Source organism: Engystomops pustulosus, chromosome 2, assembly GCF_040894005.1.
Source record: "Engystomops pustulosus chromosome 2, aEngPut4.maternal, whole genome shotgun sequence".
In the NCBI taxonomy this organism is placed as follows: domain Eukaryota; kingdom Metazoa; phylum Chordata; class Amphibia; order Anura; family Leptodactylidae; genus Engystomops; species Engystomops pustulosus.
The window spans coordinates 196,304,604-196,330,576 of NC_092412.1; the positions used below are offsets into that span (position 1 = coordinate 196,304,604).

A 25,973-nucleotide genomic window follows, 5' to 3' on the forward strand; every position below is an offset into this window, starting at 1 on the left:
CGCAAGAAGCGCTGAAATAATATCCGTAAATGGTAAAAGTTTGCCAGTGTATTTTGTGGATAACACAGCAGGGTGGCGACAAAGTTAACAACTTTGATGTGGAATCCATGAAAACAACCCAAAATTCGGCCTGACAAACCTCGTTTGATAAAGGGACGATGTATGGAGGCAGCTATATGGACGACTTTTGGAGGTAGCAATGGAGACAACGTGTGGAGGCTGCTATGGAGACAATTCAATTTGGATAGTGCCTGTATGTGGCAGTCCAAAAAATTTTTCAAACCAGAGGAGCAGGTAGGTGGCCCTCCAGAAAAATGGAATAGATTGAGTGCCTGTATGTGGCAGTCCAAAAAATTTTTCAAACCAGAGGAGCAGGTAGGTGGCCCTCCAGAAAAATGGAATAGATTGAGTGCCTGTATGTGGCAGTCCAAAAAAGTTTTTAAACCAGAGGAGCAGGTAGGTGGCCCTCCAGAAAAATGGAATAGATTGAGTGCCTGTATGTGGCAGTCCAAAAAATTTTTCAAACCAGAGGAGCAGGTAGGTGGCCCTCCAGAAAAATTGAATAGATTGAGTGCCTGTATGTGGCACTCCCAAAAATTGTTTAAAACAGAGGACCGTGTCGGTGGCCCTCCAGAAAAATTAAATGCATAAAGTACTATACCTAGAGCCAGTGGGCCCTGTCAAAAAACAGCCAGTTTCCTCTGCTTTACTGTAGAAAGAGGAGGAGAAGGAGGAAAATGAGGAGGAGGAGGAGTGGATAAATTATTCAGGTTGAGCTTCCTTCACCTGCTGGAGATTTGAAATTAGGAGAAATCCATGCTTTATTCATCTTGATAAGCGTCAGCCTGTCAGCGCTGTCAGTCGACAGGCGTGTACGCTTATCGGTGATGATGCCACCAGCTGCACTGAAAACCCGCTCTGACAAGACGCTAGCGGCAGGGCAGGCAAGAACCTCCAAGGCGTAGAGCGCCAGTTCGTGCCACATGTCCAGCTTTGAAACCCAGTAGTTGTAGGGAGCTGTGTGATCATTTAGGACGATGGTATGGTCAGCTACGTACTCCCTCACCATCTTTCTGTAAAGATCAGCCCTACTCTGCCGAGACTGGGGACAGGTGACAGTGTCTTGCTGGGGTGACATAAAGCTGGCAAAAGCCTTGTAAAGCGTACCCTTGCCAGTGCTGGACAAGCTGCCTGCTCGCCTACTCTCCCTCGCTACTTGTCCCGCAGAACTACGCACTCTGCCGCTAGCGCTGTCAGAAGGGAAATACTGTTTCAGCTTGTGCACCAGGGCCTGCTGGTATTCATGCATTCTCACACTCCTTTCCTCTCCAGGGATGAGAGTGGAAAGATTTTGCTTGTACCGTGGGTCCAGGAGAGTGAACACCCAGTAATCGGTGCTGGAATAAATTCTTTGAACGCGAGGGTCACGGGATAGGCAGCCTAGCATGAAATCTGCCATATGCGCCAGAGTACCAACGCGTAAGAATTCACTCCCCTCACTGGCCTGACTGTCCATTTCCTCCTCCTCCAACTCCTCCAACTCCTCTTCTTCTGCCCATACACGCTCAACAGTGTAGGACTCAACAATGGTCCCCTCTTGTGTCTCGCCAACATTCTCCTCCTCTTCCTCCTCATCCTCCTCCACCTCCACCTCCTCCGATATGCGCTGAGAAACAGACCTAAGGGTGCTTTGGCTATCAACAAGGGAATCTTCTTCCCCTGTCTCTTGTGAGGAGCGCAAAGCTTCCGACTTCATGCTGACCAGAGAGTTTTTCAACAGGCCAAGCAGCGGGATGGTGAGGCTGATGATGGCGGCATCGCCACTGACCATCTGTGTTGACTCCTCAAAGTTACTCAGCACCTGACAGATATCAGACATCCACGTCCACTCCTCATTGTAGACTTGAGGAAGCTGACTGACCTGACTACCAGTTCTGGTGGAAGTTGACATCTGGCAGTCTACAATCGCTCGGCGCTGCTGGTAAACTCTGGATAACATGGTCAGTGTTGAATTCCACCTCGTGGGCACGTCGCACAACAGTCGGTGAGCGGGCAGTTGGAGGCGGCGCTGCGCTGCCCTGAGAGTGGCAGCATCTGTGCTGGACTTCCTGAAATGCGCACAGATGCGGCGCACCTTCGTGAGCAAATCAGACAGATTGGGGTATGTCTTGAGGAAACGCTGAACTATCAGATTTAACACATGGGCCAGGCATGGCACATGTGTCAGTCTGCCGAGTTGCAGAGCCGCCACCAGGTTACGGCCGTTGTCACACACAACCATGCCTGGCTTCAGGTTCAGCGGTGCCAGCCACAGATCAGTCTGCGCCGTGATGCCCTGTAATAGTTCTTGGGCGGTGTGCCTTTTATCGCCTAGGCTCAGCAGTTTGAGCACCGCCTGCTGTCGCTTAGCGACGGCACTGCTGCTGTGCCTAGAGCTACCGACTGATGGCGCCATGCCCACGGATGGTCGTTCGGAGGAGGAGGTGGAGGAGGGGTGGGAGGAGGAGGAGGCATAGTAGGCCTCAAACACCTGGACCGAGGTAGGCCCCGCAATCCTCGGCGTCGGCATATATGACCAGCCGCAGGGTCACACTCGGTCCCAGCCTCCACCAAGTTAACCCAATGTGCCGTCAGAGATATATAGTGGCCCTGCCCGGCAGCACTCGTCCACGTGTCCGTGGTCAGGTGGACCTTGTCAGAAACGGCGTTGGTCAGGGCACGGATTATGTTGTCTGACACGTGCTGGTGCAGGGCTGGGACGGCACATCGGGAAAAGTAGTGGCGGCTGGGGACCGAATACCGAGGGGCGGCCGCCGCCATGAGGCTGCGAAAGGCCTCGGTCTCTACTAGCCTATAGGGCAGCATCTCCAGGCTTAGCAATCTGGAGATGTGCACATTAAGGGCTTGGGCGTGCGGGTGGGTTGCACTATATTTGCATTTCCGCTCCAGCGTCTGGGGTATGGAGAGCTGAACGCTGGTGGATGCTGTGGAGGATCGTGGAGGTGACGATGGGGTTTTTGTGGCAGGGTCCTGGGCAGGGGGCTGACTATCAGCTGACACAGGGGAAGGAGCAGTGGTGTGCACGGCCGGAGGTGAACGCGCTTGTTGCCACTGAGTGGGGTGTTTAGCATTCATATGCCTGCGCATACTGGTGGTAGTTAAGCTAGTAGTGGTGGAACCCCTGCTGATCCTGGTTTGGCAAATGTGGCACACCACAGTCCGTCGGTCATCCGGTGTTTCCTTAAAGAACCTCCAGACTTCTGAAAATCTAGCCCTCGCCGCAGGAGCCTCGCCACGGGAGCTTCACTAGTTGACACATTTGGCGCTGATGCACCAGCTCTGGCCCTGCCTCTCCGTCTGGCCCCACCACTGCCTCTTCCAACCGGTTCTGGTCGAGGACTCTCCTCCGTCTCAGAAGCACTGTGTTCACCCGGCCTCTCAACCCAGCTTGGGTCTGTCACCTCATCATCCTCCGATCCCTCAGTCTGCTCCCCCCTCGGACTTCCTGCCCTGACAACAACTTCCCCACTGTCTGACAACCGTGTCTCCTCATCGTCGGACACCTCTTTACACACTTCTTCCACTACGTCAACAAGGTCATCATCACCCACAGACTGCGACTGGTGGAAAACCTGGGCATCGGAAAATTGCTCATCAGCAACCGGACAAGTGGTTTGTGACTGTGGGAAGGGTCCAGAAAACAGTTCCTCAGAGTATGCCGGTTCAAATGGCAAATTTTGCTGGGAGGGGGCAGACTGGGGGGGAGGAGGCTGAGGTGCAGGAGCTGGAGGAGTGCCGATTTCGGTGACATGGGTGGACTGCGTGGAAGACTGACTGGTGGACAAATTGCTCGAAGCATTGTCGGCAATCCACGACATCACCTGTTCGCACTGTTCTGGCCTCAACAGTGCTCTACCACGATTCCCAGTAACTTCAGACATGAACCTAGGGAGTGTAGCTCTGCGGCGTTCCCCTGCTCCCTCATAAGCAGGTGGTGTCTCACCCCGCCCAGGACCACGGCCTCTGACCCCTGCAGTAGTTGGACGCCCACGTCCCCGCCCTCGTCCTCTACCCCTAGCCCTCGGGTTAAACATTTTGAAAATGAGAGTTATAACTTGTATTTTTTTTTTAACTTTTTTTTTTTTTTTTGTTTTTTTTTTGTGTTTTTTAGTTTTTAAAACCAAACGATGCTATCCTATTGCTATGGCTATTTTCTAGCCAAGTATTACAGCACACTACTATGCCAGATGAGATGACGCTGAGTTATGAAAAAAATAAACGTAAAATAAAAAAGGAAATGGCAGACTGTGCCTAATTGAAATACAACCCCGGGCCCTAATAAATTTTCCCACTTCGGTCTTTGCGATGGATATGTGCGTCACTAAAACACAGTGGTCGCAAGTCTGACTCCAAATTGCTCCCAATTTGATAGTAGATGCACTGCAGCAAGTACAGCCACCAGCAGATCAACCAGAAATCAAATATATATAACGCTACTGTAGGCGTAAGTAAGCCGTTTGTATTCTCCTATGGCTATTTTCTAGCCAAGTATTACAGCACACTACTATGCCAGATGAGATGACGCTGAGTTATGAAAAAAATAAACGTAAAATAAAAAGAAACTGGCAGACTGTGCCTAATTGAAATACAACCCCGGGCCCTAATAAATTTTCCCACTTCGGTCTTTGCGATGGATATGTGCGTCACTAAAACACAGTGGTCGCAAGTCTGACTCCAAATTGCTCCCAATTTGATAGTAGATGCACTGCAGCAAGTACAGCCACCAGCAGATCAACCAGAAATCAAATATATATAACGCTACTGTAGGCGTAAGTAAGCCGTTTGTATTCTCCTATGGCTATTTTCTAGCCAAGTATTACAGCACACTACTATGCCAGATGAGATGACGCTGAGTTATGAAAAAAATAAACGTAAAATAAAAAGAAACTGGCAGACTGTGCCTAATTGAAATACAACCCCGGGCCCTAATAAATTTTCCCACTTCGGTCTTTGCGATGGATATGTGTGTCACTAAAACACAGTGGTCGCAAGTCTGACTCCAAATTGCTCCCAATTTGATAGTAGATGCACTGCAGCAAGTACAGCCACCAGCAGATCAACCAGAAATCAAATATATATAACGCTACTGTAGGCGTAATTAAGACGTTTGTATTCTCCTATGGCTATTTTCTAGCCAAGTATTACAGCACACTACTATGCCAGATGAGATGACGCTGAGTTATGAAAAAAATAAACGTAAAATAAAAAGAAACTGGCAGACTGTGCCTAATTCTACTCAAACCCCTAATAAATTTTCCCACTTTGGTGTTTGAGGTGGATATGTGTGTCACTAAGAGCTAAACACAACGGTAGCAAGTCCCCCTGCTAATTCCTCACAATATGGTACTAGCTGCAAATAAAAAAAAAAAATATATATAACGTTATTGTAGCCCTAAGAAGGGCTGTTGGGTTCTTTTAGAATCACTCCTGCCTAACAGTAAGCTAATAGAACACCCTAACGCTTTCCCTGAGCAGCAGCAGCTCTCTCCCTAGCGGCATCCAGACAGAGAATGATCCGAGCAGCGCGGGCAGCGGCTAGTCTATCCCAGGGTCACCTGATCTGGCCAGCCAACCACTGCTATCTACGTGTAAGGGTACCACGTCATGCTGGGTGGAGTGCAGAGTCTCCTGGCTTGTGATTGGCTCTGTTTCTGGCCGCCAAAAAGCAAAACGGCGGGAGCTGCCATTTTCTCGAGCGGGCGAAATACTCGTCCGAGCAACGAGCAGTTACGAGTACGCTAATGCTCGATCGAGCATCAAGCTCAGACGAGTATGTTCGCTCATCTCTAACTACCGTAAATAAAATAAATGTGAACCATACTTCCACATGAGGCCAATCTAAACACATGGGTAAATCATAGTATCAGCAATCGAGCAGATTATATACAGAAAATGGGCAGGATAGGGAGACATAGGTGGTGATATGGAAAAAGCAACTGATGTCATCAGTGGGTCCAGGTCAGGAGGAAAGTTGTCAGCACGGCCCCTGGTATACCCTAACATGCATATACCCTAACACCCTGAAAAATTGCTCCCGTCCTGACAAGCACAGTCCCAGCCTCGCCCTATTTATAGCGGCCCCTTCATCAGGGGGAAAAGAACTAAACATGATCTAAGGAAGTTATGAGCATTGCTGCTGGACAGTTGCCCATGATATGAAAGGACTCAGTGGAAGTCTCAATACTGCAGCAACTAGCCCTCACTTGATGCCCCATCTATAAAGGTTCATACAAAACGCGGCCCCTCCCTTTTGGAACCCTCCCATTCGTCGAGAGAAACACCTATCATAGAGAACCACTATTCTAGCATGGTAACACCCCCAGTATAACTCCACCAATCGTAATGCTTCACACAACTAAAGTAAAAGGAAAATGGAAGAAAGAGGAGGGGGCGGAGCAGACAACACCGCTGATCCACATAAAGTAATTTCACTCACCTGAGCAATGGCAGACTGTTGTGCACGTGTGTGCCAAACATGGCGGCCGGCGGATACATTGGGGCAGATTTACTTACCATTAGCGGTCCATTAGCATCCAGCGGCGCGTTCTCTGAGGAGGATTCGGGTCCGGCCGGGATTCACTAAGGTAGTTCCTCCGACATCCACCAGGTGTCGCTGCTGCGCTGAAGTTCATCGGATTGCACTGAAGTTCACCATCCTCCGCTGAGTGCAGGTAGGCGCGTGTCGAGCAACACTTTTCTTTTTATTTTTAAATTCCGCGTTTTTTCCGAATCCGTCAGATTTTCGTACGGCCACGCCCTCCGATTTACATCGGGTGCATGCCGGCACCGATGCGCCACAATCCGATCGCGTGCGCCAAAGTCCCGGGGCAATTCAGGAAAAATCGTCACAAATCGGAAATATTCGGGTAACAAGTCGGGAAAATTGGGCCCCTGGGTAAATGACCCCCACTATTTCCGGGCCGGTGGCCATCTTGCAATCGACAATTCCAAAGAGGAATTGCACAAACGTGGACAGCAGAGACAGGTGGCACAACCACCCCAGTATATAGTGATACGCAGCGCCTCGGAACGACAATAGTCATATGTCAACCACTGCAAAGTGATTACACACCTAGGCAAGGCACCATATCGCAAAAACATCATATTCATACTGTTAAATAAAGGGCAGATAGCCCCAATAAGCGGCCTTGAGTATGTATTTGTGGGGAATACGATATGGAAAGCATACAATGACCAAGCTAAGTAAAAATAAAAGGACACAAAAGACAATTTGTTTACAGACTTGTACAGGACAGGGTCAAAAATCCGAGATCAGTTCAAAGCATATCCATAACACGAGTTTGAAGATATGAACAAGAATAGTTAACGCAACGAAACCCTGACTATTCCAAACTGCTATAAGAAGCACAAAAAAGATAAATTTGTTGAGACCTTTGGGAGCTACTGTTTCACACTTAAATATCCATCTGGCTTCCCTTTGTCGGATAGCTCGATCCCAAGGGGTAACTACATCAATGCCCATAAACTTGATATTGTCAAGGCGACCCCCATAACAAGTATTAAGATGTTGAGCCATGGGCGTATATCTTGATTATGGATAATGTCCCCCACATGTGCCCCTTTCCGTCAATCTCAATTCAAGCATAATTTTACAGATATACTCAAGACCACATTTGCATATCGGCCTATAAATTACAACGCATGTTCTACAGTTAATAAATGAGCGTATGGTGAAAGTCTGTCCGGTGACGTTAGATGTGAAACTTTTGCACCTCAACATCACAGGGCAAGCCATGCAACCACTGCAGCAAAAGTTGTCCTGTATATTAGACTTTAACAGCGTCTCCTTTAAAGGTGTAAAAAAATTGCTCCTTACAAGGTGATTCCCGGATAGATTGCCCCTTTCTGTATGTAATCATGTATGATCAATTACATCCTTAACATCAGGATCCATGTTCAGAATCGCCCAATGTTTCCCAGAATCGCCCAATAATTTGTCTAATGGCTGGAGAATCACCATTGTATTTGGTCACCATTCGAATAGTCTCAACAGAAGGAGAATCACCTATGGTCGGATTCAGCGGAGAACGATGAAGATGAAGAACAATCAATCGAAAGTGCCTCACCGTAGGCCCAGAGCAATACACTGTCAGGGAACCCTTTGTTCAGGAATCTTCAAAGCAGATCCCTAGCCTGTTTCTTAAACTCATATGTGGTAAAACAATTACGTTTGAGACGCAAGTATTGACCCTTGGGTTTTCCCTGCTTCAGTGGGAAAGGATGACTACTCTCCCATCTGAGCAAGGAATTTGTTGCCGTGGGCTTTCTGTAAACACTTGTTTATTTATTATCATTAAAAGTTATATTTTAATACCCTTCACTACACATTATATATAAAAACATTCCCATATTCTCCTAGGTTCACAATGGGACAATGAAGTAAAACTTAAAATTTTGTTCCCTGACCTCAAATTAGCTATGCAACATGAATATTGCACCTAAAGCCATACTCAATTCACAAAAATGGCATGGGCAATACCTGCCAGTGATCTACCATGAAGTGCTTGTGCAGCCCCTGTAGCTTAGGGATAACTTGCTAATCAGTGGGGGTCTGGTGGGACCCCCAAGGATTACAAGAAGAGGGTCCATTGCACCATCAAATGAACATAGCATCTGGTCACTAATGCTCCTGCTGCTGTAACCATTTCTATGGTGCTGAAGTAATCGGCTACTTCCATCAGTACCATAGACGGTTATGGGAAGGCAGGGAGCATGCCGCTCCTTTCAATTGGGGTAAACAGTTCTCATAATCTGTGGTGTTCCCACCACTGAGACCCCCACCAATCGGCAAGTTGAATGGAACAGCAGTGCATTTCTATTATCTGACCGTCCTGTAAATAGCGGATACATTGTACTTTTGTGAAAACCCCTTAAAGGAGGGCTTAACTTGCTGATCAGTGGGGGTCTAAGTAATGAGACCCCCACAGATCATGGGAATGGGGCGTCCGACATGGTCAGCGGTACCTCTGTTGGACCCCCTTGTCGCTCCCTGAGATGAGTGGAGACGGTAGTGGGTGCTCTGGAAGGGATTCCAACCTCCTTAGTTTTTCATGTAAAAAACAACAACAATGTGGGTTATTTATAGTTACATGTGCTATTTGTTACTACAATTACTTACGTGAAAAAAGATTTAGCTTGATGCTCACTGTAGAAATCCATGGCCTCAGCACTAGATAAAAAAACAAAACAAAAACTGTTACAATTGTTGAGACAAAACACATTCCACTCCAATCACAAATACAGGCAGTTACATACAAAATAGGTTCTTTAGGTTTGTTCTTAAGTTAAATTTGTATGTAAGTCGGAACTTGTACATTTTATAATTGTAGCTTCAGGAAAAAAAATATTTTTTTGGTCCCAGTGACAATTGGATTTTCAAAATGTTGTGCTGTCATGAGAACAAGGATTATTAATAAAACTTTATTACAGACACCTTACAGCTGATCAATGCAGCCTAGGAGTAAAGTAAAGCATCCAATGAGCTTTACCAGAGGTCACAGTAGTCAGAGAGGTCGTCTGTAACTAAGGGTCATCTATATGTCGAGTGTCCTTAAGTTGGAAACTGCCTGTATTATATGCACCCTGCTGAAAATGTTTTAACTTTTTCTTTTCATCAGTTAACTTTTGAACATTTCACATTCTTGTGAACTAGAGATGCTGCACCTCTAGCAGAAATCAGATTTTGCTGGTAATTTTGTGAGTATGAGTAAAAAAAAAATAATGCCCAACCCTGACGTACAAGGCAAGAAAATGTCTAAGTTCCTGGTGCACAGCCGAGTAATTGCAATTTTTTTTAGGTTTTCCAGGGACACAGAATTCTTAGCCCACAGAGCTGAAACCTTCCAGTGCATGAGTGCTGTAACAGATTTACTAAGAGGCGGGAACCTCTTAGTAAATCAGGCATATCTTAATAAATTCCCTCCATTGCTTCTATGCTTCAAAGGCTTTGTCCCATAAATTAGTTCATAATTAAATAAGTTTTACCCCAGGATGACCTATCTCAGTCCCATCATAACAGTTTGATAGGATTGAGCTGTGACATTAGCTATAAGAGGCTCCACATTGTGGATGTGGTCCAGTTCTGTGGTGCCCCCACTAAGAGTTGTGGGCTCTACTTGTTTCCTGACTACAGTCTAGATGTCTTGCAAGACCCATCTTCTATCTTTGAGCAACAATCCTGTTAAGGCTCCCTGCATAAGAACTTGTGCAATATTGGTTTGTAAACATCAGAACTGTGGTCCATTGTTTGAGGCCTCTGTGTCAACAGTGTAAAGTCCACCAGAAAATGACAATAGAAAAAGACTGCTGAACTCAAGGGCAGGGATAGGACCTGGAAACCACAGACTTATGTATGAACCCAAATAAATACATGGATCCACATGTCCAGAAGGGATAACAAGCATGATGTGGATGTGAAATTCATGCTACTAAATGTTCACACCATGGGAATGAGGTTTATAATTCACTTGTCTGCTGTAGGTTCACTTATACTGCTATGATCTACCTTTGTCTCATCAGAAGTTCTGAAGTGCTCAACAGACCTTTATATGATATAACCCTTGACGTAAGGACTTGATGCACACTTTTATCATTACAACCTTCCAGTGTCATCTAGTAAATGATCTCGCAACAGAAACACGGGAAAATTAATTGAAAACTGTCGGATTTCTTAAAAGTGAATAAAACTTGTTTTTTCTACATAACAAAGATTTAACGTAAGAGCTGATATAAGTCATATAATGAAGTAATATATAAAATATGATATTGATTATTTATAAGAACATCAAAAAGATGGTATCTAAAGTTAAAGGGTTTTTCTACTTTCAGCAAATAATTGATATTGTTTGTGTAATGAACAGTTAAAGTTTCCCTATATCTTTTCTGCATCAATTACTTCCAGATTTCTAGATCTCTGCTTGCTGTCAGTCTATGGGAAGCTACACAGTTTACTTCCAGTGGATACAAATCTGTCCATGGTCATGTGATGGACATGCAGGAGAAAAAGCCCTTACATCAGGAGAGTTATCACAGCCGTGCACCTGTGTGACATCACATGACCATGGACACATTCCTGTCCACTGGAAGAAAGTTGTGAAGCTTCCCATAGAGTGACACAAGCTGAGATCTAGAAAACTGTGAGAAATTGATGTGGAAAGTATCATGGAAAATTGTATAGCTTTTCCTTACACAAACCATATCAGTTATATCAGCTGAAACAAGGTAACCCCTTTAAATACTCTGAATACTTTTATAAGACCGTCTGTTGTTGATCCTTTTTCATTCTGTATAAACATGATAGATTTACAGGTCAACACACAATATTACTGATCACTTATTAAATTGGACCTGTCATATCTAAAACTGCCCAATTTACTTCCAAATTTCCAAGATACTTTGCATTATTCCAATAAATTAAATATAATAAACAGATTTCTTTACATCAAAATAAGCCTGTTCCAGTTATAAATGACGGGAGGTCACCAAGGTTTGTGGATAGATTGCCGAGGCAGCAAAATATAGATTGAATTGCAAAAGGCAATGAGCCAAGGAATGACTCTGCTGTCTAGGTGTCACTTCAAGGTGCTATTTTAGACGGCCATTTTATATGGCACCAATATCCTATCACTGATTATGGGTACCCATAATACAAAACAATGATACGCAACAATGTCAGTCTCTTAAGCTTATATGAAGGGGGTCCATCCATAAATTTGCTATGAGTCCCATCTTAACTATTTACCTTTCTGAGCGTTAGGCAATGGCTATGAATGCGCTGGACCATTTAGTGGTTGACAAATATACCCACAGATTCCTAATCCTACAACTTGTGTTATGCATCTACTTGTCGAGTTTTATTTCTTTTGTTGTAGACAAAACAGTGGTTTATTTTATGGGTTCTGAGCTCTGCTGTTCTGAATGATCTTGTCAGTCCATATATGCCAGGTCACATCTCTCACTGCCTACTGATGAGCTATTTACAGGTCTAACTCCTTTGTTTCAGTTGGGGGGAATTTATCACACGGTGTATGATGGAAGCCAATTCCCAGCCCCCCTTCGCCGCAGAAGATGTCACTTTCCCATATGAGAAGACTAGTACTATAAACCATACATTATAGTCAGGGGCCTGGCACAGACTTCGCACCAGGGCCCATCAGATTAAATTTACGCCACTGCCTTCTGATGTATCTGGCTGCTGGCAGCTCCCCCAGGCAAAACTTCGCCAGGCCCTGCCTGGCATAGTTTTGTGTAAAAACCTGCAAATATTCAACGGTGAACGTCCACAGGCTTTAGAGAGTGCACAGGCACAGGACAGCACACTACTCCATCCACTTACAATGGAGGTGGTGTAATGTGGAAAATAATCGCAATTACTGTAGTTGTACAAGTAATTGCAATTATTCCAGCACTTGTAAACCAAAAAAACTGGCAAATACCGTATATACTCGTGTATAAGCCGAGTTTTTCAGCACAAAAAATGTGCTGAAAAACGTCCCCTCGACTTATACACGAGTCTATTATAAAAAAAAAAAATTACCAAGTTAAAAAAAATAAACTTAAATACTCACCCTCCGATGTCGGCGCGACTTACCGATGTCCCCGATGTCAGCACGTCCTGTCTTCTTTCTTCTCCACGGCTCCTCTTCTCTCTTCCGGCATTGGTGCGGCCATGTTTTCTTCATGGCCGCGCATACTATGACGTCAGCAGCGGCCACGTCATAGTATGCGCCTGCTAGAAGAAAAGATGTCCGCGTCCATGCCGGAAGAATGAAGAGGAGCCGCGGAGAAGAAAGAAGACGGGACGCGCTGACATCGGTGAGCCGCGCCGACATCGGAGGGTGAGTATTTAAGTTTATTTTTTTAAGGTCCGTGGGGGCAGGCTGCTGTATACTACTAGGGGCTGCTGTATACTACTAGGGGCTGCTGTATACTACTAGGGGCTTGCTGTATACTACTAGGGGCTGCTGTATACTACTAGGGGCTTGCTGTATACTACTAGGGGCTGCTGTATACTACTAGGGGCTGCTGTATACTACTAGGGGCTGGCTGTATACTACTAGGGGCTGGCTGTATACTACTAGGGGCTGGCTGTATACTACTAGGGGCTGGCTGTATACTACTAGGGGCTGGCTGTATACTACTAGGGGCTGGCTGTATACTACTAGGGGCTGCTGTATACTACTAGGGGCTGCTAAATGCTACATGGCGGCTAGCAGGCTGTATACTACTGGGGGCTGACAGGTTGTATACTACTGGGGGCTGACAGGCTGTATACTACTGGGGGCTGACAGGCTGTATACTACTGGGGGCTGGCAGGCTGTATACTACTGGGGGCTGACAGGCTGTATACTACTGGGGGCTGGCAGGCTGTATACTACTGGGGGCTGGCAGGCTGTATACTACTGGGGGCTGGCAGGCTGTATACTACTGGGGGCTGGCAGGCTGTATACTACTGGGGGCTGGCAGGCTGTATACTATTGGGGGGGGGTTGACCAATGCATTTCCCACCCTCGGCTTATACTCGAGTCAGTAGTTTTTCCCAGTTTTTGTTGGTAAAATTAGGGGTCTCGGCTTATACTTGGGTCGGCTTATACTCGAGTATATACAGTAAGTCTTAATAAATCTCCCTCAGTGCATTTTTCAGATCCAGGTCCTGACCACAGCATGCCTTTAACTCCCTCTTGGATCCAAGTTTGTTTCTTGTACTAAGGTGATGCTAAAGTGATCAGAAAACTGATAGAAATCCTGCTCCCAGCTGACTTTGCCAAGGAAACCACAGGCCACTGCAATGAAAATGGAGAAACACATGTATGCAATAGGAAAAAAAAGCTTTAAGTCCACCAGTATGAGATGTAAATGGATAGCACTTCATTTTCTAGTAAAGTTAATCAAGGAGTTAATCTTTTTGAGTAACATTGAGTGACTCCACATCTTCCATGACCTTGAAGAAGCATATTGGGGCAGATTTATCAAGTGTCTGAAAGTCAGAATATTTCCAATTGCCCATGGCAACCAATCACAGCTCCCCTTTAAAATATTCATGAGCACTGGTGAAATGAAAGCTGAGCTATGATTGGTTGCCATGGGCAACTGGAAATATTCTGACTTTCAGACTGCTTGATAAATCTGCCCCATTGTGTACATTCCTTGCTCCATCGCCATGAAAACTAGATGGGTATATATCTCCTGTGATGTTTATTCTTTAATGAAAGCTACACTGCAGTACCTTGGGGGTGGACTACAACCTTCTAAGCTAGATAAATAGCTTTGTAGTTCAATGATAAATTAGAGAATCTTATTTAGAGTATGTGGGTGTGTGTGTTTCTTTCTGTGCATGCATTATATATATACATATGCATACATTATATATTTTTAAGAAACTTTCCAATATTCAAAAACTTGCAATAAACATGTGCAAAGGTAAAGCACCAAGCGCCTTGTTTAATGGTTGAGGAAGTTATTGCAATTTGATCTAATGCAATTTTACTGTGAACAGGAATATCACTTCAAGCATGTTGTAAATAAAGCAAACTTTTATTTCCTAGCCAATTAGAAAGTAAAATTATGTAAATTGTAAGGAAGGTGATTTGGGATCTTTATTTCAAGTATCCTTATCAGCAGAGAAAATGCTCTACATAGTAGTTGGCCTAAGGTTCAATTACCTGTAAGATAAAGTGCAAGATAATCTAAATAGAGACATTGTAGTGGGTTCAGAAATGCAACTGCTCTTGGCAGCAATCCTTGTCCTCTACTTGTATGTAGAGTTACTGCACAGGTCACAATCAGGTAGTAATGGGCCAGCAGTCGAAAGGTATGTCCTCTTAGGACTGAAATTGGGTTAAAGGACATCTACCACCAAGCTCAAGGATTGTAAACCAAGCACACTTATATGCTGGCGTATGCCCCCTCTGGTAGGATCTGCTCTTCTTTTAACGTCTTATCCCCTTGGTTTTTTAAGAAATGGCTTCAACAATTATGCAAATGAGGGCTCTGGATTTTCATAGCTGTTTATTTACCTCTGAGCCCCTCAGGCTCATTTGCATATTTTTTTATGAAACTTTTTTTTAATAAAGGCATAAAAAGCTAAAAGAAGAGCACAGCCTACCAGAGGGGGCACACACCAGTATGTCTGTGTTCTTGGTTTACAATTCTTGATCCTGGTGTTGGATATCCTTTAAGTAAATCCTCTGTGAATTATAGTGTAAATATATGTCAAACCCCATGACTATTCTACATTTTTACCACATATTTCCACTGTTAAATTTCAATGCCGATTTTTTTCAGCATTTCCACAACTGAAAATCAGCCACATATACATTCATATACATGTGGTCAAATTCTAAAGGCTTCTTACTATGTGTTGCGTTGTAGGAAAAGCCAATAATTTAGGAATTAAAATTACAGTATAATAAAGCAACCCCTACACTATATATACATGGAACCACTTAAAATAATGTGCAAACTCCAAGCAGGACTTCAATCAAGCAACAGAGTTCAAGGACGGTGTGCACGCCAATCCAGAAAAACGCCGGTACTACCAGACTTGTAATAAGGGTTCATGGCAAACCCACTGTTATATATCCCGGGTGCATATAGAATTTCACGGGTGGTGCTCAGTCGACTGTAGTATGCATATCAGTGTGATAAGACAAAAGTTGCGGCACTCACCCCAAAGTTCTTCTTTTAATTAATGAAATTCATAGGACAGAGAGGTATGGCAAGGCATAACCTTCGTCGACGGACCATTTTGCGCACTCGTATGGCTAGAAGAAGCATAGGAGTGTGCGAAATGGTCCGTCGCCGAAGGTTATGCCTTGCCATACCTCTCTGTCCTATGAATTTCATTAAATAAAAGAAGAACTTTTGGGTGAGTGCCGCAACTTTTGTCTTTTTTATCACTCCAACCAGGACTTCTTGCTGGAATATAGGACTAGTGAATGCCACATATACTAAAGCTGCAGATGTTTTCCAGATGCCGAACACCTAGAGATATTCGCAGTATGTAGTGATCCGATTCTTTTTGTCAAGATCAAAGTATATAAATCTACACAATCACCTGACACGCCTACTACAACATTAAAAACCACTGAATTTCATAAATTCCACCTTTTATTCTTTTACGCCTCTCATGTAACAAATACTTACCGAGACAAAGAAACCATTTTGGCTTTGGTAATAGTAAACCCTGAATCGATAACCGCTTCAATGATAGAGCCCAGTTTGGAAACAGCGTCAGGTTTGATCATAGCCAGAGTCCTACAGTATGGAAACATGAGGAAAATCGTTACACAAAGGCAACCACAAATGCTTATAATATGTGAGAAACTTACAACACAAAACAATAATAAGAGGGGATGTACAATCGGATGGCCTTTATTGCAAACTATGCCACTGCCTATCTACTGTTTTGTATTCAGAATGAGCTTTATTCACTAAATACGTTACAGTGTACACACATCAACACCATTTATACTGAAAATCCATATGCAGTCCCAATCCTAGAACCAAACAAAAGGCCTTAAGTGCAGTCTTTGGAGTTGGTAAGTCAGGCTTCCGATTCCTCGATTTTCCTTACTCCACTCCAACTCCTCCAATATAGTCACCTACTCATACTTGTTTTCATGGTCATTTCTATCATGGGAGCAGGTATTCCTTCCCAATGCAGTCACATTCTTCCCAAATAAAAAGCCTACAAGAGGAGGCACAACCTGCACTGACAGATCACATGTGGCCTGTCAAGCCCCATTGCGGGGTGCAGGTGAGAAGTCCTCACTGCTCCCAGGTCGTCTTCTGCTGCTAATTATGCGGATTGTGTGCACCGCTCCAGGACCCAGAGCAGAGGAGCCCCAAGAACAGTAGAGGACACTGGAGTGGTAAGTACTTGTCAGCTGTATTGTACTCCTGCCAGATTCTGATCCTGGGTCCCGATGTCCATACATACAACCAGGATACAGAGCAGAGAGCACATAGAGGAGAGAAGAAACTACAGTATGGTGCAGGGAGCAGAAGAAGAGCCAGGAAATGAGAGGATTTATGTTTTGTTCGCCCTAGGAGTTTTTAGTATTCAGAATTCTTGAATAAAAAAGACATTTAAAAGGACAATTCATAAGGTTCCCAAGTTCTTGAAAAAATATTGGCTACATTGTCATTAAGCCGTGTTCGTCTCATTTTGTTGACTTTGTTTTGCAACCAATAAAGAATAAAAAAATAAAAAAGAGGAAACCTCCTAAAAAAAAAAATAAAAAAAATTCAACCCATACTATATTGACCAAACTGTACCGATTTGTTATATATTTGTGGAGTTGTTCCCTTTTATCAAGACTCCGAATCCATCAAAATGGTCACCAACTGGAAATGGGGGGGGGATATGCCTTGGAGGAGATTTCATTACCGATTATATGCACTATTATGTATGATGAAAGAGTGACATGAGAAGTGTAGGGTACATGTAATACAGGCAGTCCCCAGGTTACATACAAGATAGGTTCTGTAGGTTTGTTCTTAAGTTGAATTTGTATGTCGGAACTGTATTTTTTATAATTGTAATCCCAGCCAGAATTTTTTTGGTCTCTGTGACAATTGGATGTTGAAAATGTTGGATTCTCATAAGAACCAGGATTAACAATAAAGCTTAATTGCAGACACTTTTGATAACTGTTACAGCTGTTTATTGTAGTCTAAGGCTACAGTAAATTACCAAAGGTCCGTTTGTAACTAGGGGTCATCTGAAGGTCTGGTGTTCCTAAGTAGGGGACCGCCTGTATTGATAAAGTAATAATATTTCTAAAGGGTATCCCCATATACTTGACTTCTTTGGGCAAGTTGACATGAAATGTTGACATGGAAGTGTATACGTAACCAGCCATTTTGCCATGCAAAAAATAGGTCAGCAAACTATCAAAAAGTACCAAGTGTACATGAACCAAGTGTCTATTGACACTGAAAATCGACTATTGATGATCCAATGTTTCAATCAGCACTTGTTTGCTTTGCCTGCAGGTACATGGAGAACTGGACAGTGTAAAGGGGTCTTTACTGGTTTGTAAACCTGAGCGTATTGATCACAGAACAATGTCAATTTTTTTTATTCCCTCCCTAGGATGCATTTGGTATTGGTTTATTTGCCAGCAATGAATGTGCACATCTAGTTAATAAGACCACTTAGTTAGCTACATTTCTTTTCTTAAAATCCTCCATGGTCACCAAGAATGTTTTGCATGTAACTGCCCAGTCTTATAGCCCAGCTACATTAAGGTTTGAAAAAAAATTAAATAAAAGAGACTAAATAACTTTTTACATGGGCAAAATGGGAAATGCGGCTGAATAATAAATGGAACTCCTGGATAAAAACAAAGAAAACATTAGAGATTCTGTCTTGTTTTATATATACAGAGGTCTAACACTTCTGCAAGAGACATAGCCGACTGACCCAACTTGTTAGGAATGTGACAAACAAAAAAGGATTTAAGCAGTAAGCCGATTTTATCTTCTGATGCCGTATATGAACACAGAGGTTGAAAAGGAAAATATTAAGACTATCTACATTTACAAGAACCCGAAGGAGGGTAGAACTGGCACCGCACATAATAAATGGGTGAAACGTACTTCTCCTTTTTACTGCCAATCTTACGAGCAGTATATTGGTCTCCATAATCGACAAGATGAAGTTGGCGAGAAAAGACATTTATTTTGTTTCCAACGTAGAAGTCTTCTTTATGTAACATATCGTACTTGGTGCGTCTCAAAAAGACACGATGGCTCTTTACATCATACTGTGGAAACAAAAATATACTATTAAAACCAAACAAACAGTCCCAAGCCAAAAGAAAGGAGGAATGGGCAAATCCAATTGGGCTCCTATCCACTGCTTGTTCAACTATCACCACACAAGAACAAGAGAAGAGATCCTTCATTTCAATACTGTGTAAGAAGGAAGGGTTGTCTGACTTCACTATAGTACAGAATGTAAAGTCAAACCTTTCAGCAGTGCTATTATAAAAACTTCTTCATCCACGTGGGAGTTTCCCAAGAAGAGCAGAGGTAATTTTATCAGTCGATAATTACTGGGAAATGTCTCATAAGACAATCATTTATATTAAGAATATCATCACATGTTCTCTACTACCTATTAGGGCTCCAACTTATTACTACCCACAACCTCTTATCAATCCTTCTTCCACTTAGGTTGAGTTCACATGGTTCACATAATAACTGCAAATTGTACAAATTTTTATTTTAACAGATACAAAAAAAGACATTTATTGAAATGTGAGAACCTACCATTGAAATTAATCCAACAAAAATAAATACTTGATTAAAAACTATGATGAAAAGGAATTGCCCTTATTGCTAAATGGTTTCTTCCATGGCTGCAATGTTAAAAAAAAACAGTTTGTTAACTTATGCAACTGCTCTAATGAGAGTCCAATGCGGCCCTGCATGTTCTGGGGTTACTGCACTGCCCCGCCTCATTGATCCTGATTGACAGGTCTTTGTGTACTAGGACATGCTGCTGTATGGAACATTAAGTGCCCAATGAGGCAACAGAGATCTCACTCAAAGTCATGTGGCCAGGGTGATGTCATCTAAGGTCCTGTACCTTTGACAATGTCTACCCAATGTATGTTTCAGATCACATGAAATCACAGTATGCCTCCACTTCTCCACATCCTTCTTAGAGGCCTTCTGTGATTTTATGTGATCTAATACATCCATACATGGAGTAGACGTTGCAGATGAAACATGCCATCACCCTGGTCACAATAACATGAAGTGCAGAACACCTATGAGACATGAGGAGGAGTAGATGGGAGGGGCTGGCCTCGCTGGATACACACCCTCTGACACCAGGGAATATAATGTAAAGTTGTTTTATGGGGATGTAAGGGAAACAATTTTTAGCTAAAAGAAGGATGTCAGTTAGGTAATAGTGCTCTATGGAAACCTGTCACTGGCTGTATTTGTGAAAATGTGGTGACAGGTTCCCCTTAGAATTCCCTCTTTTATTTGAAATCTCACCAATTTATTTATAAAAGTTATATTCACCTGAGTGGAGTCAAGTTTAGAGGGGTATTGTGACTTCTGATGCCCCTAGATCTTTCAGATCGCATCAGGCATGTGGTTCTGCAACATACAGAACTGGAGATACAGGCAGCTAAAGACATATCCTATACACTTGTGTCTAATCTGAGTTTTTCAGCACAAAAAATGTGCTGAAAAACCTCACCTCGGCTTATACAACAGTCAATTAAAAAAAAAAAAATTAACTTACATACACAGCCTCTGGCATCCACGATGCTCGTCCCAGATGCTTCTCCTTGCTGTATTGGCCGGCAGAGACACGTCCACGCGATATGCCGGTCGGCAGACACTATGATGCGGTGGTGTCGCTGCTGATGACGTCATAGTGTGCGCAGGCCGGTAGATCGCATGGACGCATCTCTGCCAACTAATATAGCAGAGAGAAGAAACAAGAGGAGCCGCGGGGACCGGAATATCGGGGAGCTGCGCATCGGGACCGATTTTTTATGTGCTTGCTTTATATGTGGGTTGGTTGGCTGTATACTACATGGGGGTGACTGGCTGTATACTACTGGGGGGGTGTAACTGGCTGTATACTACTGGGGGGGTGTAACTGGCTGTATACTACTGGGGGCAATGACTGGCTGTATACTACTGGGGGGCGGTGACTGGCTGTATACTACTGGGGGCGGTGACTGTCTGTATACTACTGTGGGTGGGCTGGCTGTATACTACTGTGGGCGGGCTGGCTGGCTGTATACTACTGTGGGCTGGCTGTATACTACTGTGGGCTGGCTGGCTGTATACTACTGTGGGTTGGCTGTATACTACTGTGGGCTGGCTGGCTGGCTGTATACTACTGTGGGCTAGCTGGCTGACTGTATACTACTGTGGGCTGGCTGGCTGTATACTACTGTGGGCTGGCTGGCTGTATACTACTGTGGGCTGGCTGGCTGTATACTACTGTGGGCTGGCTGGCTGTATACTACTGTGGGCTGGCTGGCTATATACTACTGGGAGCTGGCTGGCTATATACTACTGGGGGCTGGCTGGCTATATACTACTGGAGGCTGGCTGGCTATATACTACTGGAGGCTGGCTGGCTATATACTACTGGGGTCAGTTAAAAAATACTATAAAAACCTCAGCATGCAAAATGACATTTAAGGAGGGTTTTAGTCTCTAGAATAAAAACTATACAAAATAAATTCTTGCACAGGTTAACAGAGTTTTAAGATTACCATCACTTTGAAAAAGTACACAAAGAATTTGCAATGGTGTAATGAAAGTTATTTCAGTGGGTATTATCATGTAAATACAATAGATATATGTCAGCCATGTGTGTCCACAAAGTAGAAACAGAAATGAGTTCACACTTTGGATAAAATAAAACATGTATATTTTTGAACATCAATAGCATATTATTAGGCAAACAGAGATTAAAACTGAAGTGTATTAACATTTATGTGATCTTTCCATTAAGGGCAGGTTACCACAGTATAGAACATGTCAAATATTAACACAATCAAATGTCAAATATTTAGGTTTGTTAAAAATTACTCTGTAGTATACATTTTTGTAAAGGTTAAGAGAAAATAGAAAACATTTAATAAGTGCCATATTACCGCACAATACGTTATTTTTTTGTATCTAATGCCATTGTTTTTCCAAAAAAAGTCTTTAAAATTCTGCAAATAAATTCATAAAAACAAGCATAAGAAGATAAAAGAAGGGTGGATCCTGCCAGAGGGGGCACACACATGCATCTAAGTGTGCTTGGTTTTCAATCCTTCATCCTGGTGGTAAATTTCCTTTAAAAGGGTATTCTGGGAATATGAACATCTAATACAAAAACCCATGATGCTATAAATAAATGAATATAACAAAACTCAATGTCATCAGTCACAAAATGGAGCTTAAATTGTTTGATTTCATAATTCACAAAATTTTATTGCCTCTCTAAAGTAGGTAAAGTTATTACCAAGATGGCCACCACTGGCAACTACAAGTCCAATGATCCTTTAGTTCTCAGTAACTCCTCCTACCTCTTGTGCTACCAGTGGTTATCTAAAAGACTTTCTTGCTCTGTTACCATAGTAATGATGTGTAGCTGCCATAAATGCACATTACCTCATTGAGATAGGTCTCAGCACAACACAGGCCATACTGGATGCACTGCAACCAACCGACTACAGCCAAATTTAGTGGTGATCACATGACCTGCCCAGGCAGGTGCAGGCCATGTGATGTGGACATGTGACCAGCAGCCATCTTCTGTCCTGTGTCTGCTCCGCGTGGAGGAAATCAACGGATTGATTAAAGGGCCAGTAGCATTTTAATTATCCGTCAAAGTGTATGTCAGCATTTTACTGCTAAGAGGAGCAAAATTTTAAACAACAACTAATTACATATGACCTTATATTTTAAGGACCCATTTGTATATGAATTATGCCATTTCCTGGAATACCCCTTGAAGTGTAAATTCGCACTTGCCATCTATTGGCTTAGTTTACATCAAAATGTGGACATATTTGCATAATTTTTGGTGCAACAGAGACCAGGTAAGTCATAGAGGTGTCTAAAAATGGTATATTAAATTACAACAGATTTCTTAGCATATACGGGTCAAAGGACATCTATCACCAGCTTCGCAGTGGTAGACTGTCCTATAACATACACTCGTTACCTGCAGGAGATGAGTGACCCGTTTTCAGCTTCCTCCACAGGCTCCGTCAGAGCCAGAAAACCAGGTAATAAAAAAATGCAAATGAGCTGGAGGTGCTCAGGTTCCCATCACCCGGATCACTCATCTCTTGCAGGTAACAGGTGTGCATTATAGGACAGTGTAGCACCGAGAGACTGGTGGTAGATGTCCATTAACCCCTGCTGTACACCACCATACTATTATGTCCGTGAGTGGCAAAGGGAGTATGGAGAGGGTTCTAGGCTCAGCGTATCGCACCAAACATAGCCCAGTAACATCCATTGGTGCAAGCAATTAAAAGGTTGTGGGCGCCTCCATATTGGCTTGGATTCTCACTCCTCACGACATCATTAGGGAGCAACTCTCAGTTCCCGTGACAGCCGGGATTCCTTACAAGACTCCAGGAACTGTCAGTCCCGGAATTGCCCCTTGGCAAACTTATACAGATCTAGTACAAATTCTCCATATACTGCAATACAGTAGTTATGTGATGCTGTGTGATGGCTGGTGACATGACACTGCTGGGACCAAGAAGGAAGCTAATTTATAACAAGATCTCCTTCACTACAATATACACCATGTACCTTTCTAACAGGATAGAAATTAAATATAGGGTGTTCCTTTTTAACCCCATCTCCCCCAAGCATACTGAAACCATGCTGTAGAGAATTGTGCTGTGATTCCTAAAGAACCTTTATTATTTCTGTCCATTATGTTGTTTCTGAGAAATTCCCATTTTAATCCATATGTTAATAAGTTAGACGGTGCACCAAGGTCGTGTCCTTAACACCCAGAGCTCCACTATTTTTCCCTGGACCACTGCCCTCTCCATCAGATAAGCAGAAAATGTGTCTTGTGAGAACCATGGGGCTGCACTGGAAGAAGAGGGAAGTGAATTACGCAAGAATAGCAGTGCTCCGGGTTCTGAGGGTACAATCATGGTGTCCCAAATGTCTCATTAGTATACTGTATGAGGATGACTGCTATACGACAACACTAAAGTTTACCTTTACTTCAAATATAGGTTTGTCTATACCCACCATTTCCACCGATCCATCCTTTGGATAGTATAGGAGCTGGTACCGCCTCTGCAGAGCAGCATTTGGATCATACCATTCAGCAGTGAACACGTATCTATCCTCTTCACTCTGTGAGTACAACATGTGCATATACTAGATTAGCACACACAACGTTTTCCATGCCATTTATCTTAAAAGTAAGCACATAAATGGTGAGCAGAGAGAAAAGCCATCATACACCAGGTTTTCCCATGAAAAGTAAAATTAAAAGAGGAGAAAGTAGTACATCTTATCGAAAGAAAAAAGATTGGGCAATAGAATAGCTTTAAACTTTTGATACATTTTAAACTTATCCAACTTATACCTTTTGCAATATAAGCAGCTCCGTATTTCACTTAAAGGACATCTACCACCAGGATGAAGGATTGTAAACCAAGCACACTTACATGCTGGTGTGTGACGCCTCTGGCAGGATCTCCTCTTATTTAGGTTTCCCATGCTCTTGTTTTTAAGAGTCTTTAGGCTCATTTACATAATTTAAAAATTATTTTTTGTAAAAACCAGGGCCTAAGAAACGAAAGAAAAGTGGATCCTGCCAGAGGGGACACACACCAGTATGTAAGTGTGCTTGATTTACAATCCTTGATCCTGGTGGTACTTTTCCTTTAAAAAGATTGAACATTTCAAGCTGGATCTTAAAAGGAGATTAAGATGAAAAATGGTCCATCAAAGTATTGTTATTACATATATGACTACCTTATAGGGTTTCCTCCATGGTCACCATAAAAGATTTTTCCCAGGATATTCCTATGAAAGTCTAACTATACAGAAGCTTTGCAGTGGGCACCTGCATTATCTTGGATACATAATGGTAACGATACACTGTGACCTTTAGTAAATATTCCCCAGACGCCATCAGTGACCGTAGAAGTACACCACCGTGTTAATATCTGTAAACAAATTTGGTTTAGTTCTTTGTCTTGCAGCTCCCAAATATTTGCCTTGTAAGCTATAGACAAAGCCAAGAGTTCAGCCACATATGACCCTAACTTCAAGACAAGAGCAGGGTACAAAGACAGGAGTCATAAATGTTTTGTCTGTCCCCTGCTAATCATCATACAAGAGTCAATGTCAGTGATGTGAAACAAGCTCTGATTTCACCTTTACTGACTTGTCAAGAGGAAGTAAATTGTGACTTTCACCTCAAGGATTAAGCTGAAGGAGAGTGGAGATCCAAGGTCACCTTCTCTGCTCACAATGACATCAGACTTGGATAAAGAACAGTCAGTCCCTAGATGCCTATTCTGTCCTTTTAAGGAGTAAATACCAACCCCCTAACAAGCATATTAATCCAGAATGCAATTACCCCAGATTACCTTCTGGTCACATAAATGTCCCATTTCGGGATTTCTGGCTAATGTTCTAATGGGGTGGTGACCCAATAAAATACCTGCAAAGCCAAGGGGGATCATGGGGAAAAGAGTCAAATAGAAAAGATGTCAGCATCCTTAAAGGGGTATTCCCTGCTTGGAAATGACATTTAAGTTATATCATCTGCTATATATATATATTTTTTATTTATTTATTATACACACACACGTCACTGCGTTATCCCTTAGAAATGAGATGTGCTTGGATACCTTCACCATCACACTCTAACAGCAGTGACTAGACATAGGCTGTTGATGAGCCCGACCACCTGGTGATGGTATCCAAAGGACAACTATTTCAGTTCTAAACACAGTGACATTTAAAGGAAATTATTTCCATGTACATTTTTAATAACATCCAATTGAAGAACTGTATATAAATGGCAAATGAATTAAATGAAATGTGAATTCTGAGATGGGAATACCCCTTTAACTGCAAATATTATAGGGAGACAATAAGGGGCTAAAAGACTTTTCCTGATGAAATACTTCATACGGTCATCATTGCACTCTCCTCCATCTTTTAATCGTGTGTTTGATACCTGGTCTTTTCTACTGTTTTAATATCTATATGCTGGGTGTTTGGGGATCATAGATAATTCCATGACAGTTTTAGACATTTTACCACATTTAATATAGAATTCATAACCATAGGTTTTTGTATTATATCTGTTTGGTATGAAAATGGGCACGGTGCCCACATGCTATTCCACAGGACCT

The 25,973-nt window shown here is 43.0% G+C and overlaps 1 protein-coding gene across 2 annotated transcripts in view; it reads right to left on the reverse strand.

Moving 5' to 3' along the window:
• NME7 (NME/NM23 family member 7) overlaps positions 1-25,973 on the reverse strand; it is a 125,361-nt gene that overhangs the window by 62,367 nt on the left and 37,021 nt on the right. For both annotated transcript variants that reach the window (XM_072137737.1, XM_072137736.1), the window contains exons 2-5: positions 23,845-23,952; positions 18,685-18,851; positions 16,225-16,335; positions 9,200-9,250 (exon numbers count right to left, since the gene is read on the reverse strand). In XM_072137737.1, the coding sequence (XP_071993838.1) occupies positions 9,200-9,250; positions 16,225-16,335; positions 18,685-18,851; positions 23,845-23,952 (437 nt within the window). The remainder of the gene's footprint in view (positions 1-9,199; positions 9,251-16,224; positions 16,336-18,684; positions 18,852-23,844; positions 23,953-25,973) is intronic.